The sequence below is a fragment of the Equus asinus genome, chromosome 21, assembly GCF_041296235.1.
Source record: "Equus asinus isolate D_3611 breed Donkey chromosome 21, EquAss-T2T_v2, whole genome shotgun sequence".
In the NCBI taxonomy this organism is placed as follows: Eukaryota; Metazoa; Chordata; class Mammalia; order Perissodactyla; family Equidae; genus Equus; species Equus asinus.
In genome coordinates this window covers 13,583,367-13,599,700 of record NC_091810.1, presented here as the reverse complement: position 1 = coordinate 13,599,700, position 16,334 = coordinate 13,583,367, and the positions used below count along the sequence as shown (strand labels likewise).

Genomic DNA, 16,334 nt, shown 5'->3' with positions numbered 1-16,334 from the left:
TTTCTTTAAAATGTAAAGCTTAAGCAGAAAGGAAAAAGAAATTCTTGAACTTGAAGGATTTGTGATTCTGCGACTTGAGAGTCAGAATGTTGATGGTTCTGCGTGTCCACAAATGGAACAGTCGGGGAGTGAGAAGGGTGAGAGGGGAGATGCTCAGTCCCCAGGACTCGGGGCCGCCAGCCAGAAGGCCCCATGCCCTGGGACTGTGCTGACACGCTCGGGCCTCTATCTTCCCTCTGCCCGGTTGCCATTGTGCTCCTTTCACGGGGGAGACGATGGGGTGCGTCAGCTGCAGGCTGAGGGAGGAGATGCTCTGTGTGACTGTGCCTGTCGGCCGCAGGTTGGAATTTTCCAGTCGAGGAGGGAAGTCCCAGATATGAGATGTTTCCCTACCTGCTTTGACAGCTGCTTCCTCCTTCCAGGCCAGGCTGCTTCCAGGGGTCCCCAGTAACAGTGTGTGTCGGGGGGTGAATGTGGGCATTTCCAGGGTGACCCAGAGAGTGGGCGCCGCTGGGTGAGGGGGCTGTTCCAGCACCCATGGACGCAGTGCCCCAGCCCCAGGCCTGCAGAAGTGGTGGACGGGCGAGCCTGCAGTTACAACCCTGAAAGGCAGCTGACACCCCCTGCCCACTTCCGGCACCTGGTTAGAGCTGGGGCAGCCTGCCACTCTGTGCAGAGCCCTCAGCTCCACTTCCTGACCGTGCACCCTCGGGCCCTCTCAGGACCGCAGGCTGCACATTCGGAAAGCGGGCTGATGCACCCACCATGGTAGTGGCAGTGAGGCCTGATGTGATGGTGCAGGTGGAGCCCTCACACACACTGGGTGCAGGGGGCGTGCCCTGTTGCTCAGCGACGACGGCCACTTCCTGAAAGGCAGCCTGCGGTTCTCGAATCAGAGACCAGAGTTGAATCAGCTCCACGGCTTCTGGAGGCTCCCTTGTGCTTGACGGGTGCTGACGCCCACTGGCAGCATCAGAACAGCCCATCCTGCTGCGCACCCCCCAGGGCCTTACACATCCACACTCGTGGCGCTTGTCTCTGAGCGCCGGGCTCTGTGCCATCGGCCCGATTTTGAAATCACAGCATCACATATAAGAAACATACATGTGAGTTTATGAGGAGGAAGTGCCGAGGAGCCGTGGCCGTGCCGATGGGTGTCACGGCCCCGAGGAGCCCCACAACCAAGAGAGAGGAAGCCCAGGCAGGGGCCGCCAGAGCCGCTGCAGTCGGGGGCCACCCCTTCACCACTCCGAGCCTCGGTCTCCTACTCTGGAAAGTGGACGTGATACAGTAAGCCCGCTTTGCGGAGGGCGTAAGTGAGTTGCTGGGCCCAGGCTCAGGGGTCAGAGCGTGGGTTCAAGTCTTGGCTCCCCACTGCGCAGAGGCGAGGCCTCTCTGAGTGGAGTGTGACTAACCCACTGCACAGGCTGCCTCTGAGGGCTCACTGCCATCAGGCCTGACACGAAACTGCCTCATGAAGCCCTTGTGGCTGCAGTTGTAATTTTTGTGTTGTTATTAACATTTCGTGTAACTCAAGTGAGGAGAGAGATGGGGCAGGCTCTGCACCCTGTCCAGCCCACTAACATGACAGATTCTCCTCTGGGAGAGAAGTCCATTCTGTAGGAAGACTGGTCATTCAGAGATTCTATTCAGGAGGGCGAGTCAGGAAGCACTGTGCAGTCCCGGTGCCCCTCACCTCTGTCAGCCAGCTGCCTCAGCTCTCCTCCTGCTCCATATGAGGACAGGCAGCCAGAAGAACTGGGTTCCAGTCCCACCTCTGCCACTCATTGCTGTGTAATTTCAGACAAGTAACTTGCCCGCTCTGAGCTCTCTTTCCTCCACATAAAAGAAAGGAACAAAACTCAAGGATCCAGCCTCCTTTCTTCCTCTAATTTCAGCGAGTTTGAGAGTCCAGAGAGGATGGGAAGAAGAAGGGAGTGGCCCTCGGGGCTGCCAACCAGGGGCCAGGGCCTTCGTACCCGTTCTCGCATGTCATCTTCCCAATGAGGAAGTTTTGCAAGCGCTTAAGAGCCAAGACTCTGGAGCCAGACTGCCCTGGCATACCACCCACCGGCTGTGTGAGCCTCTGGCTTTAGTTTCCTCCTCTAAAATAGGATGATAATATTATATCTCACTGAGGTTGTCATGAGGATTATAATACATGTAAAAGTTATGTATATATATGTTAATAGGCTTGGATTTCCTGATTTACAGATGAGGAAACAGACTCTGATCAGTTAAGCATCAGATAAGAAGGGAGAGATCTGTGTATGAAAGAAAAGTGAATCTGGGAGGGGAGGACGGACAGTAACCCTGTCACCTTCACCTCTCTGTGGCTTGCTCACTCCAGCCACTCTGGCCTCCTCAGTGTTACTCACACACGCTCAGCTTATTTCTGCCTCAGGGCCTTGACACAGGTCTTCCCTCTGCCTGGAGGGCTCCTCCCCTGGATCTTCCATGATTCAGGTCTCAGCCCACATGGGTCCTCTTAGAGAAGCCTTCCTTACTGCTTCATCTGAGCCAGATGGCTTCTCTCCCTCTCCCCTCCCCCTCCTTTCCCCCTTCTGCTTTATTTTTATCCCAATCCTTATTGCCATGCAAAATTATATATATGACACCATGTCGCTTTCCTTTTTCCCCCTCAGAATGTAAACACTATGAGGGCAGATATTTTGCCGTACTGCCCACTGTTAGCAGTTCAAAAGCAGTGCCTGGCGTGTGGAAGGTGCTCCCGGATGCTTGTTGAATGAATGGGTGAGAGAGTGGGTGAATGAAGAATGAGTGCCACAGCTAGACCGGAAATTCTCCCTAGCCCCAGGACATGGCCAGCACAAATGATAACAGCTATGCATCTGTGCAGCTTCTGTGTGTGGAGGGCCCTCCTGGAACCCTGTGACATAGCTGTTATCCCATTTTATGGTAGCATAAATCAAGGCTCCCAGAAGAGAAGTGGCTTGCCCAAGGTCTCATGGCCTTTCGGAAGCAGAGCCAGTCTTGGAATCGGTAGGCCTGACTCCAGAGCGCCAGCCCTGTGCACTCCGTGGCTGGCATGTCAACGTGCCAAAGACAGAGAGGCCACCCTGGAAAGCAGCGTCATCGCAGCTTCCCAGGCGGTGCGTGCATTTTAGCAACAGATTTCCAGGTTTCCAGCGCCGGCCAGGAAGGGGCCCGCGCCGGCGCTCTCCGCCTGGTGGGTGACTTTGCAGGGAGGGCTCCACGGGGCGGCCGCGCCTGCTGTTGCAGTTACCATGGCGACGAGCGCCTCGGCGATTGGTCCAGCGCGGCCGCACTACGTTGCTTCTTGGGCGCGGGGGGAGGCTCTCGCGCGCCCGCCCCTCCTCCGGATGCTGCCAGAGCAAAGCCGGCGCAGACTCCCCCCAGCCTTCACCTCCTTATCCCCGCGCCCCGCCACCCCGGATGTGCGGGAGGGGACGAGCCCGACGTGGTCCCAGGTAGCAGAGAGGCCGACGCCCCTGCCCAACCTGGCGACCATGGTGACTCCACGTCCTCGCGGGCTCCTGGACACAGTGTGAGCCCGGCGTGCCAGGAGCCCCTTGGAGCCCGTGCTGCCATCCCCCTGCTCCCGCCCCAGCCTCCGTGGTGGAGCCCTCCACCTCCAGGAATGTGACTCGCCCCTTGATTTAATTTTATTCCCCTGCACTTCTCGCCTGAGCATCCTGCCTCCTCTAACCACGCTCAGCCTTCCCAGCTGGAGAGGGAGAGAGAGAGAAGGGGAAAACTGCCCCCAGACAGGATGGCTTGCAGAAGACGCTATTTGTGAGTATACGTGGCAGGCCCAAGGCCACAGGGGCCCCAGCTGAGCTTGGAGCTGGACGGGGGGCTCGGTGGAGGAGAAGCAGGTTGCTGTGCAGGTGGCTTGCAGAGGGAGCTGGCCACTCGGCAGAGATGCCAGCATTTGTCCTCTGTAACAGAGGTGTTTGTCGGTGGTGATGATGAGAAAAAAGCTGTTAGCGCATCTCCATCAGGCTGTGAAATTCCCTATCTCAGAGGGCAGGTACCCCCCTAAATCCAGGTCCAGGGTCCCCAGACCCACTGCTACCATTTCAGCATTTGCTGTAGCCCTCAGCATGCCTGCTTGGAAGAAGCCTCTCATGCCAGCTCATCTGTGACCCACACTTCAGCCATGCGTGATGGAAGGCTGGCAGGAAGGTTGGGGTGGGGACAGGATGCTGTGTCCTCTGTGGACAGGTGAAGAGCCAGCCTGCCATCACGAGCAGGGGGAATCAGTGTCCCCCTGTTCCATCCAGGTGTCCTGTGGGCCAGCGGCAGAGTGCCTGTCTCCTGGGCCTGACGCCAGCAGCAGAAGCTGTTAAAGTCTGCACGGGGCGGTGACATCACGGTTCCGGGTATTTATGGAAACTGAAGGCCGTGCCTCGTTAGGCCAGGCTTCCCAGGGGCATCAGATGAGAATTCCAGCTTCCCTCACAGCTCTCTGGGGCTCTGCAGCATGCTGTTCTGGAGTGAGCAACCTTTGGTCTCTGGCCTCGTGGGCCCCCTCCTTGGGGGCCTGAGGCCACGGTGGCTGAGACGCAGCCCCAAATCTCCACTTGCTCTGGGGAGCTTGCCCAGCACCTGGGCCGTCGGGTGTTGTTCAGTGACCTCAGACGTTGCAGGCCAGAGAGCAGAGCTGGACCCTCTTGGGCTGGCTCAGTCCCCAGGACTAAAAGGGAGAGGCCTGGAGCACTGCATAGGGGGCATCTGCGGGGCTACTCCAGGGCCTCACAACCCCCTATATGATGACAAGACCCTGTGGAGCCCCTAGTTCAGCAGCAATCCCCCCCCCCCCACCGCATTGAGGGACAGCTCTCTCACTAATGGAGCGTGAAGGAAAGGAAGCACGTTAGTGGGCTCAGACGGGAGCCCGCAGGTGACGGAGGTGGCCTGTGTGTGTGGTGTGCTGTGATGTTCACTCGCTTTTTTAGTGGAAGAGCCCACAGGTTGGTTTGTTGTTGTGAGCAGAACACGCCAGGCTCTTACTCCCTGTGACGAGGCCCCGGCCATATTTTTGGAAACAAATCGTAAATCCTCTCCCTGCGCGAACGTCCACCATCGTTGCTGGAATGGGTCCTCCGGAGACAGCTGCCCCCTTCCTGCCACGTCTTTGCCTGGGCCCAGGAGTCGATGTCAGAGGAATTCTCAACTCTCAGGGCTGTTAAACCCCAGGGGAGGGGAGACGTCATTAGGGTGAAACGTGACAATCCGTGTTGCGCACTCAGCTGAGCGCCCTGCCTCTGATGCTGGGTGATGGCAGCCTTACAGCAGCCTTGGCTGGACAGGCACTAAGACTCTCATTTTAGAGATGGGGAAATTGAGGCTCAACGCAGTTCCCCCTGGAAACCTGGAGCGTACTAGCCTGGGGTAGGGTGCGCCCAGGCTCCACGCTAGAATCACTGAGGCGAGTTTTTAAAACACCCGTGCCTGGGTCCCCCAGCCCCGAGAGGTTCTGGTTTATGGGTCTGGGGAGGCCTCAGGCATCAGGATCTTGTTAGTTCTCACGTGGTTTTAATGTACAGCTGTGGTTGATGTTCACAGACGCAGCTGCTTCCCAGGGCAGTGCGGCCCAAGCCTATTGGGTCCCGATGTTGCCAGGGACACAGGTACTTACGGTAGATTCCAGTACCCCTCCCAATACCAATACAGCCTCGTCCGGGCTGCCAGGGGCCCAGGAACATGCATTTTAACACGTGGCCCCTGGCGGCTTTGCTGACCAGTGGGTTAAGACTGTTTTGGCCGCTTGCCTGGGAGAGGAGCAGGGCCGGGGGCAGGGCGCGCCTGTCCGGGGCTCTGCACTCCCCACCTCCCATTCCTGTGCGTCTTTACATGCTTCTGCAGCTCTCAGGCTCCACAGTCTGGCGCTGTGACATCCAGGCCATCCTCCCACATGCTGCCACCAAACCTGTGGGCACAGAGATGGCAGATAGACCAGGGAGGTGGTGGCTGGAGAGGAGCGATTGCCCCTGTCCTCATAGAAGGATTTTGAGACCCAGAGCAGGCCCTGCTGAGGTTACCCAGCGGACACTTGTAAGCGTATTGAGTCCCCGTTCACACTCACCCAGACTCCCAGCACCTGCTGCTCAATCCTCGTTGTCACCAGGGCTTCCCACGTGGGGGGATGGGGCATTGACTGTGCACATGTTCACCTGTCAGGGCAGCTTGAAACACAGTAGCATCGTCGCCAGTGTCAAAGCTTCTCCTGCTGGTGGCCTCGCTGATTCTCACAAACTACTGTAAAATGGGGTGTTATCGACCCCAGTTTACAGAGGAGGACAGTGAGGCTCAGGGAGGGTAGGACTTGACTGGGGTCACATGGCTTTTCCTGCTGCACTGTTTGCAGTAGTACCCTCCCCCAGGATGCCACACGCCAGACAAGGCCAGGCCTGCTCCAGCGCCCTGCGCATGGCCGGCCCGGGGGTCCCACAGCTTTGAGGAGACCTGCCAGGGGGCCTCCCACCGGTTCCCCGCCTCCCTGACCTCCACTTTCTTCCCCTCCACCCTCAGGGCCCCCAAGAGAGCGTTATGGAGTCTAGACTCTGTCGTCAAGAGGCAGGCAGGTCCCCTCTGGGAACTCAGTCACTTGCAGAGGTGGCGCCGTGAACAGGATAAAGGACAACGACAAAAGTGGAGATTTATTAATGAAATGGGGGGAATCCTGAGGCTTTCAAGAATCAGTTCCTTAATCAAATTTGCTAACAGCCGAGGTCATTACCGTACTGGCAGCTTAATTAATGGAGTCTTAATTAAGGCCAGCCCCCTTCCAACTGTAACTGCACTTGCACGGTGGCCGGCGTCCCCCTGGTGCCGCGCGCGTGTGCTCCTTGAACACGGGAAGCTGGGCTGTGGGGAGTTTGCAGTGAGCGTGTGAGACTGGGAGCTGCTCGGGGCTGATGCGGGCCGGCTCTCGCCTCGCTCGTTCACTCGTTCACCCGTGCACTCACTCTGCCTGGGACTTCCCGGACCCTTCTCCAGCCCTCCAGCACTCTGCTCCAGCCCCCACGTCTCCACTGCAGCTCCCTCCTGGCCTTCCCTCCCCTGTCCCTGCCCTGCGCGGGCTCCGTCTGGTCCGCTGCTGCATCCTCGCTGGGTTGTCCATCTTTTCCAGTGAGCGTCAGCTGTACCAGGGCAGAGGGGCTGACCGTGTGTCAGCTGCCACCCTCGCTAGCGCCTGGAGAAGTGTGGGCACGTAGTGACTGCCCAGTGGGCCTTTGCTGGGTGAGTGACTGTGGACCCTGTGCTGGGCACCCCCTGAGCAGTGGACAGGGCCAAGTAAGGAGTAGTTTCTGCCTCTGGGAGCCTGCGGGGAAGACAATGTGCGTCAACAGTGTCAGTAAAAGAGCCCAGGGCTGGGACAGGCAGGGGACCCGGGACGGGAGGTCCCTGCGTCCTGCGGCAGGCGTGTGGGGTGGAGGGGGTTTGCTGAGTGGTCAGGGAGAGAGCGCTTCAGGAAAGCCCACGGCAGCAGACTGCAGTTACGAGCGTTTTGGAGGCCTTAGGTCAGTCGACCTCCACAGCGCCCCGGGAGGCGGCTGTTGTTACCCGCATTGAGCAGACGGTGTAGTGAGGCACTGACCCCAGGCGTCACCCAATGAGGGGAAGAGCAGGGGCTTGAACCCACAGCCCAGCTGTAGTGCTGTTATCTTGAAGGCTTTGGCGGAAGGAAGTTGTGTCTGGCCTAAGCCGCAAGTGAGGAGGAGAAGGAAGAGAGAGGTGAGGCCGGAGGTGCCGGCAGGCCCCGGGGTGGAGGCATCTGGAGTGCGAGGGGGCTCCCCTTGCGGGCAGTGGGCCGTGGGGGCCCTGAAGGGCTCTGGTCAGGGCCTGCTTACATTGCTGGACTGTGTGGGAAGTGGGAGGGGGAGGCCGGGCAGGGCTCTCCACTGTCCTTTTCCCATACCCACAGCAGGGCACACGTGTCCCCGGAGCAGCAAGGTCCCCCTCCCAGGGCACCTCACTTGGGGCAGCCAGGAAAACTGCAGGGGAGGAGGAGCTGGCCCCCTGCAGGCTAGGTGGGAAGGAGCAAGGCCTGCACCCCCAGATCTGCAGGCACTGGGCGGGAGCCGATGCTCCTGAGGACACCCCGGGCCGAAGTCTAACAGGCCGGCGCTGCGCCTGGGGCGAGAAAGATCCCCTCCCTCTTCATCCCCCATCTGACCTCCACACTCAGGTCAGGTCTGGCCTGAGCTGGTGCCTGGTGGCCTGCACAGGGACCCCCGCTTCCTCTTAAGGACATTCCCAAAGCCAGGACCGGTGGGGCTGGTCCCAGCCGCGCCCTTTATCATCAGCACTCCCTGGCCCTGTCTCCCGCCTCCTGGAGCCATCCTGTGGGGAAGGGTCTGACCTTATTCCCCAGACCCCTCTCTTCACCAGCCCTGGTCTGTCTGCCCTTGAGAAAGGAGTCAGGTGCACAGAAAGTGGACAGACGGAGGGCCTGACAAGGGCCAGGCAGACCCGGGTGACAAGGACCCTGCTGCTTGCCACTGAGCAGGTTCCAGACCGCCGGCCACAGGGTTCTGTCCCCCTCCGCCTCGTGCCTGGTCAGCCTGGAGCTAGAATGTGGCTGCAGCTCAGCCCCTCATCCTTGGCACTGAGGGTGCCTCGACTGGCAGTGACTGGGTCCCAGCACCTGGGTCCCGTGGATGAGACCTTTTTGCCACCACCAGCAGGGGCCTAGGACACATTGTTGCTAGGTATTGACTAAGCGCCTGCCAGCTCAACTTGAGGCCAGTGGCTTTCCCCTGAATGCCTGTGGATCAGGCAGCTCCTGCCTACCCCTCCTCCCACACCTGCTCATTGGCTCCTGTTATCCCTCTCTCCACTCACCCCTGCCCCTTGGTCTCTGAGGCCCCGGCCCTCCTGGGAGCTCAGAGAGCAGGAGAAGGATGCTCCACTCCAGCTCTACCCCTGCCTTGCTGTGTGACCCTGGGCTGGCTTCTTTCCCTCTCTGGGCCTATGACCTTATCTGGAAACAGAGTGGCAGAGTCAGCTCTTGCTGGTTCTCAGTGATGCTGAAACACATAGGAAGCTGGTGGAGAGGGGCCAGTGGCTGCCGAAAGCAGAAGCTGCATTTCAGACATTCTGGCTCTTTCACATACAGCTAATTCTGCCTATCAGTGGTGCTCGCTGTGGGGTCGTCATCCACTTACTCATTCATTCACTCAGCCCACAGTGGTTATCAGGCACCGGTCTGTGTGCTAGGCCTAGTGGGCTATCCCTGTAAATGGGCCAGGCCGGGCCCTGCCCACACGGAGCTGACAGTCTGGACTGAGGACACGCAATAAATAAGGCCGCGAGGCCCCTGTGCCATCCTGCGCTGTCCTGGAGGAGGGCTTGCTGCCACACTCCCGCCCATGCTGGTTCCTCTGCCCTTTCTCCCCCTCGCCTCAGATCTCAAGCCCCAACTCACGCCTGTTTCTTGGACCCCCGGCAAGCTGGTCCCCTCGCTGAGCTCCCGCGTCCCTGGTCCTCCCTTCCACAGCGCAGGCCCCTCTGTTGTCCCCGTCCACCTGCTTCTGCCTGCCCCCCCAGCCTGGGAGCCTCTGTGCAGGGCCCTGCCTTCGTCTCCCGGCAGCCCTCAGGCTCTGGCCTGGCAAGGCACCAATCACCTTTCTCTCAAACTTGTGGTAAAATACATATAACATAAAATCGACCATTCTAACCATTTTTAAGTGTCCTGTTCAGTGGCATTGAGCACATTCACATTATTGTGCAACTGTCGCTGCCATCCATCCACTGAACTTTTCCGTCTTCCCAAACTGCAGCTCTGTCCCCATGAAACACCAACTCCTCACCTCTCCCCAGCCCCTGGCAACCTCCATCCTACTTTCTGGCTCTAGGAATCTGACTGCTCTAGGGGCCTCATACGAGTGGGACCTGACAGCATTTGTCTTTTTGTGACTGGCTTATTTCATTTGGCATAACGTCCTCAAGGTGCATCCATGTTGTAGCAGGTGTTAGAATCTCCTCCCTTTTTAAGGCTGAATCGTATTGCCTTGTGTGGATGGGCCACATTTTGTTTATCCAGTCCTCTGTCGATGGACACTTGGGTTGCTGCCCCTTTGGGCTGTTGTGAACAATGCTGCCATGAACACGGGTGTCCAGATGTCTCCTCGAGTCCCTGATTTTGGTTCTCTTGGATAAATACTCAGAATTGCAATTGCTGGGTCGTACGGTGACTCTACGTTTAACTTTTTTTTTTTAAAGATTTTATTTTTTTCCTTTTTCTCCCCAAAGCCCCCGGTACATAGTTGTATATTCTTCGTTGTGGGTCCTTCTAGTTGTGGCATGTGGGACGCTGCCTCAGCGTGGTTTGATGAGCAGTGCCATGTCTGCACCCAGGATTCGAACCAACGAAACACTGGGCCGCCTGCAGCGGAGCACGCAAACTTAACCACTCGGCCTGGGGCCAGCCCCCATTTAACTTTTTGAGGACCCTCCATGCTGTTTTCCACAGCGGCTGCACCCTCTTACCTTCCCGCCAGCAGGGCACAAATGTTCCAATTTCTCCACATCCTCGCCAACACTTGCTATTTTGTTTTGTTGGTCTTTTAGTAATAGCCGTCCTCATGGCAAGAAGTGGCATCTCGTTGTTGTTTTGACTTAGCCCTTTGGAATGAAGGCAGGCGTGAGTGACAAAGCTCAGCCGCCTGCTCTCCTGGTGCTCCACTCCGCCCCGAGGACCCCGGCATCGACTCGGGAGGCCTGGGTCTGCCTGGGCCTCCAGTGCCTCTGTCAGAGTTCCTCACCCAGAGCCCAGTCCAACAGGATGTGAGTAGCCAGGGAGCTGGGTCCTTGGTGGTGCCTGGCATGCCGTAGGTGCTCAAAAATTTTTAATCACACGAGTACTACTTTCATCTTTTTTTGTCCTTTATTTATTCATATAATTGAGAGGCGGTTCACCCACATGTCTGTACACAGTGCAAAGTTGCCTCCCTCCCTGTCCCTCTGCCCAGAGGCCACAGCTATGTCCAGTTTCTTTGGGTCCTTCCAGCGCAGTTCCATATGTGCTTTATTACTGAGGTGCGTCCACCGCCCAGCCAGTTATACCGAGCAGGTTGGTTTCCAGTCGGTGCTTTGCATTTCTGGACTTGCGCCAATTAAAGGCTCAGTTGGGGACATGGTGACTAGCTAGCCCTTGAGAGAAGTGACAGTCTCTGGTGGGAAGTCCTGACTCATTGCTGGCAGCAGGTCCCCATGGAGGAAGCAAAGCCGTGGCAGGGGAGGGGAGACTGGCAGCACTGGTCCTGGGGCACCCCAAGATGAAGACCCAGCAGGCCTCCAGGAGCCTGCTCATCGAGGCTTTTCCACTGTCACCTTGGCTGACTCTCCATCGAGATTAGTTCTGTTGGGCACATTTATTAGCATCTGTTTAACACTGGGCCCGGGATGGAGCCTGGGGAGCAGCAGCTGCTGCCCAGGGGGAGACGACACAGGGCGAGCTGCGGGGCTGGGGAGCAGAGGGCATGTGCTGCAGAAGTTCAGCAGGGCCACACTGCTCCTCGGGTCGGGGAGATGTGGGTGGGTGCTCCGAGGGGATCCACAGAGGATGGCTGGTGGATGGGGGCCAGGAAAGCCAACAGCCTATGGGGTGGGGGCAGGACTGCACAGCCAGGAACTGACGACATTCGCCAGGTATTCATGGAGGGGAAAATCCACACGTGGTTGTCTGAGCCCCGGACCTCATGCTGTTTGACGTCTGAACCACAAGTGCGTTTCCTGCGATCTTAATATACACTGAGTTTTCCAGGAATGCGACTGCTCTTCTCACAGTCAAGGGAGGATCAGACCTCAATACATTTGGGCCTCTGCCAAGAGCTGTCACCATTCAGAGCATCCTGTCACCAAGGGCGGCATCCCTGAGTTGCCCGCAAACCTCTGTGTCCATCTGGGTTGTAGCTGCTGTCACAGAGGCAGGCAGCTGACCTCCTCACTATGCCCTGAGAGGCAGCTGTGCCCACCACTGACGTGCCAATTACTGGTCACTTTGTTATCAATTGCTTTCCTCCTTTTCTCTCTGTGTTGTCACAATTAGGACATTCTGTTGATTTTTGTTGTAAAATAAGTGTGTGGATAGATCATATTATTCATGAACTTCATTTCAGAACAGAGGAGGGTGTATGCAACGTTTGGGTTATAAAGAGGGGGTGTTGGACGAGGGATGCTCATGGGATGGAACTCTTGTGCATCTTGATGTACCCTGCACATGTGATAAAACCTCATGGAACTAAACACACACATGCACACACGCACATGAGGAGGAATAAATGGGAACTCTGTCTAAGATGGTGGACGGTACAGTGTCAGCAATGTAGTGGTGATATTGTCCTATAGTTTTGCAAGATGGCCCCACTGGAAAGTGGGGAAAGTGTAGACAGGATCTCTCTGTATTATTTTTAACAACTACAGGTGAATCTACAATTATCTCAAAATAAAACTTTTAATTAAAAAAAAAGGCCAGGGGCAGGTGGGTCTGGGGGACTGCACTCCTGGTGACTGTGGGACAGAAAGGCCAGTGACCACCCCCCCAGTCTCGGTCCCTCCATGGGAGGCCTGTGTGGTCACCAACCTCTGCTGCCCTCTACTCCCTAACAGCTGAGACCCCTTGACCCCTTGGGCCGAGGGCTGAACCCCAACAGGGGCTCTGGGACCGGCCTCCTCCCCTGAGGAAGGCATCACAAGCCCCTTTTGTGGCCAGCTAGGGCCTCGTTGGCCTCCAGCCCTGAGTTTGAGACTCAGGAGCAGGGTGTCATCCACTGTGCCCAGAGCCCCTCCCAGAGCCAGGGCAGCCCCAGCCAGGGGCCCCTCGGTTGGGCCTGCCTGAGTACCTGCTGACGTCCGCTGCCCACGCCCAGCCTCTGCCCAGTGCCACCTACGTGGGTGATAATACGGTCACCTCATTCTTCCCGGCCCCTCCGGCCCCCCTTCTCAGCCTCCTACCCAGCAGCAGGAGCTGAGACGGACACAAACTGAACATTCCTTCAAATGCCATTTTGAAGACAAAAATGAAACCCAGCCAACCAAAACTGAAAGGTTAAGGGAAGCGAGCGCTCCTGATGGCTTTGTCGTCCTGCGGACTGACTATTCAGTGAATTGGTTTTAGGCAAATGGACTCATCACAGGTTCCAGGAGAGCCTACACACGGCCAGTGAGGCCAGGGCTGTGGGGTCAAAGCCAGTGGGTGTGGTGTCAGCTCAGGGCCCGGCCCACCTGGTGTCTCAGGGGCCAGGCTCGCGTGACTGACCCCTTCTGAAGGGTTCTGGCCTTCCCTCCCCTGTGTGTCCAATTTCCTGGGAATGACCTGAGGACATGAGGACTCCAAGGACCTGGGGCCTGCTCCAGAGACACCCCGTGTCTCCCCATCTCCAGTCACACTGGCCGCACCTCAGAGGGACGAGACACCCACTGGTGAAGGCCCACCGGGCAGCCCGGAAGCTCAGAGGGCGGCCAGTCGGAGCACGGCTGATCGAAGGACGTTCTGTTGGCCTCGGCGGTTTCCTTCCTGGTCGCTCGTCAAGACGGTCCCGGCGTCTGTTTGGAATGGTTAATAAGGGAAGCGGTGCAATCTTAATCACTGCGGCCCTCGCTGAAATGTGCAGCCCGTCTCGCAGTGCTTGCCAGCCCGAGATGACACGGGGCGTCTTCCCCACGTTTCCTCTGCGTTATCAAACAAGGGAGAAGCACTGGCTTCTCCTACTCCCATGGGGACGGCTGCAGGCACCTCCTGAGTCCCTCAGACGCCCCATCCTTGGTCCAGCTTCAGTCCCTGACTGTCTCCAGGGCTGCTGAGTGAGGGGACCACCCCGGAGGAGCTCCCCAACAGCGGGGGTCCCAGCAGAGATGGGGGCCGAGGGAGTGGGGTACTCAGGGTCTTTTCCAGTACCCCCACCACGAGACCCAGCACCCCCCAAGGAGCTCTCAGGGAACCCCTTATCTGCCGCCCAGTGGCTGTGTGACTTGGGACAGATGACAGCCTCTCTGAACCTCAGCTTCCTTTTCTGTAACATGGGGTCAACGATCCTAGCTTTGCAGGGTGACCATAAGGATTCCGTGAGGTGGTACAGCGCGTGGTGGATCTGCAGCCTATGAACGTCATTCTCATGCCTTCCTCCCCTGGATCCTCGCTGCACAGGGAGGGGCTTCAGGTCACTCGGGGACTTAGGGAACGTGTACACCTGGGGAGGGGCAGTAAGCCAGGCTGGCCGAGGGGCTGCATCAGTCAGGGGTCTTTGGGTGGCAGAGAACAGAGACTCAGTTGCTGTGTTAGTGGTTACTGTCCGTGAACAGCCCCGGGGCTGGATCCAGGGGCTCCCACACTCTTGTCGCCGTCTCCGGCTTGCCTTCCCTCTGGGCTGTGCTCCCTCAGAAACCCTCACACCCTGCTGGTCAGCCCTGGGGCTCCTGGCCACTCCTGAGACTACCTCCGTGGCCTGGAGGAGGCCATGTGCCCGTCGGCCTGCCTCTGCCCTGGGCCCTCGAGCTGGGCAATGGGGGTGGGCTGGGCCACTGCCCTGGGAGTTCAGGAGGGGCTTTGAATGTGTGTGTGTTGGGAGGGGGCCGTAAACCGAGGCTGGAGACAGGCACTGGGCACACTTGGGGTTAGAGAGCAGCATAGGCCGAGCTGGTGGCCTCAACTCCATAGTGGGCAGATGCCCCCTTACCGAAGCCACAGCTAGGCCCCAGAGGGGCGCCCTCGGCCGGGCAGCTGCCCCTGGCCCAGCACAGAGCCCCGAGTCCTTGACTGAGTGCCAGGTTCTGGGGGGAGGAGAGTGCTTGTGGCGCCGTGTCTGGGTATGTCCCCAGGACCCCTGAGGCTGGGGGTCCAGCTGTCCCCCGACCCCCAGGCTGCTGTATGTCCCTCTTTCTCATCCAACTGGGACCTATAAACAAGAAGCTTTTCTCTTGCTGTTTGATTTTTCCTCTTTTCCCAGTGGTATATATTTTGAAAAAAAAAAAGAAAGAAAGAAAAAAGAGAAAGCTGCCTGGGGCATCGTGTGTTACCCGAGAAGACGCCTCATCTGTTTCAGATCCACCTCGCGTCTGAAAGGAGGGTAGGCGCTCGCGGCTGCGCCCAGCCTCCCTGGGGAGGAAGAGTGTGGGAGCGGCGGCAGAGTTGTGAGGCAGGCAGGCCCGGTCTGCTGGCTCATGTCCCCACATCCCCATCTGTGAAATGGGCCATTTCCAGCCACTGAGGCCGGGTCAGGATGCACAGAGATGACCGCAGACAACACACAGGGGTGCTCAGGCCAGAGCCATTTCTCAGCGAGGACGAGGGCCTGGGGCTCGGCCTCTGATAGGACCCACCCTCACCCTTGTCCCCGGACTTCCTAGTTTCAGAGCTCCCTGGAGGCAGAGCGGGGCTTGGAGGCCCCTCGGTAGGAAAGGAGACTGAGGCCCCGGGAGGCACAGAGCTCATCTCCAGGCCCCCTGGCCTGAAGTGGGTTCAGACCTGGGGAGTCTGGGTCTGGGTCCGGGGCTCAGCTGTGCTCCCTGGACCAAGTCTTACTCTGCGAGTGCGCCCCTCCTGTTCTCGGGGCTGCCGCTTCCTCCTGGAGCCTGGGCTGAGGAGTCTCCGAACCCCGGGGCCCTGGGTGGATGTGCAGGCACCTCCTTTCCAGCAGCCTTCTCAAGTCAGGCTGTGCTTGTGGCTCTGCCTCTCCCTCTGTCCTTGTTCCGTAGACGGACCCATGGCTTGTCACCAAGCCTCGGACAGGTGTCCCTGCCAGAAAGCCCCAGGTCGAGACAGGGACGTGAGCCCAGAGAGGGCAGGGCTCTTCCCAGGGCCGCCCAGCCCATCCGTGGAAAGCCAGGGAGCGCAGTCAGGTTTGGGGACAGCAGGGCCACAGCCCCCTGTCCTAGGCCACATCCGTCTTGCTGACATGGCATGGTCTCCTGTCCCTGCCAGCCACCCCACACCGGCCCTTGCTCCCTCCCTCCCGGCGCACCCCCTCCTTCCTGTGCCTCACGTGCCCAGCTCGTGTCCACCTCTAGGCCTTTGCCACTAGGCTTTCCCAGCAGACTGACACCAGCCTGGCCCACTGCTGGGTGCCCGGGCCTGGAGGAGCACTGGAGTCAGCGGCTGCTCTGCAGACGTCTCTGTGCTGACGGGGCACCAGAGCCCTTGGGTGCTGCACAGAGGGGGTGGCCCTGTGCTGGCCTTCGAGAGAGGCCAGCCTGGTGAAGGAGCCCTCAGTGTTTGTTGAGTGAGTGAAGGATGTCCCACATTGTCTCCTTCAGCCTGGAGTTTTCTGTCTCTCTCTTTCATCTGAAAAACACTGTCCAGAGGGCGCCCCCATGCCAGACCCAGGCTGGGTGGGCTGCAGCAC

General features: G+C 58.5%; 1 protein-coding gene across 3 annotated transcripts in view; it reads left to right on the top strand.

The window, feature by feature from the left end:
- The window catches only part of IQSEC1 (IQ motif and Sec7 domain ArfGEF 1), a 352,756-nt gene that overhangs the window by 178,619 nt on the left and 157,803 nt on the right, over window positions 1–16,334 (top strand). Inside the window, exon 1 of one of the 3 annotated variants that reach the window (XM_070493489.1) lies at window positions 3,363–3,777. The exons of 1 other annotated variant lie outside the window; for it this stretch is intronic. In XM_070493489.1, the coding sequence (XP_070349590.1) occupies window positions 3,755–3,777 (23 nt within the window). In that variant the 5' untranslated portion in view covers window positions 3,363–3,754. Of the gene's footprint in view, window positions 1–3,362; window positions 3,778–16,334 lie in introns of those variants that run through there. One more of the 3 variants, XM_070493497.1, reaches the window with a different exon arrangement.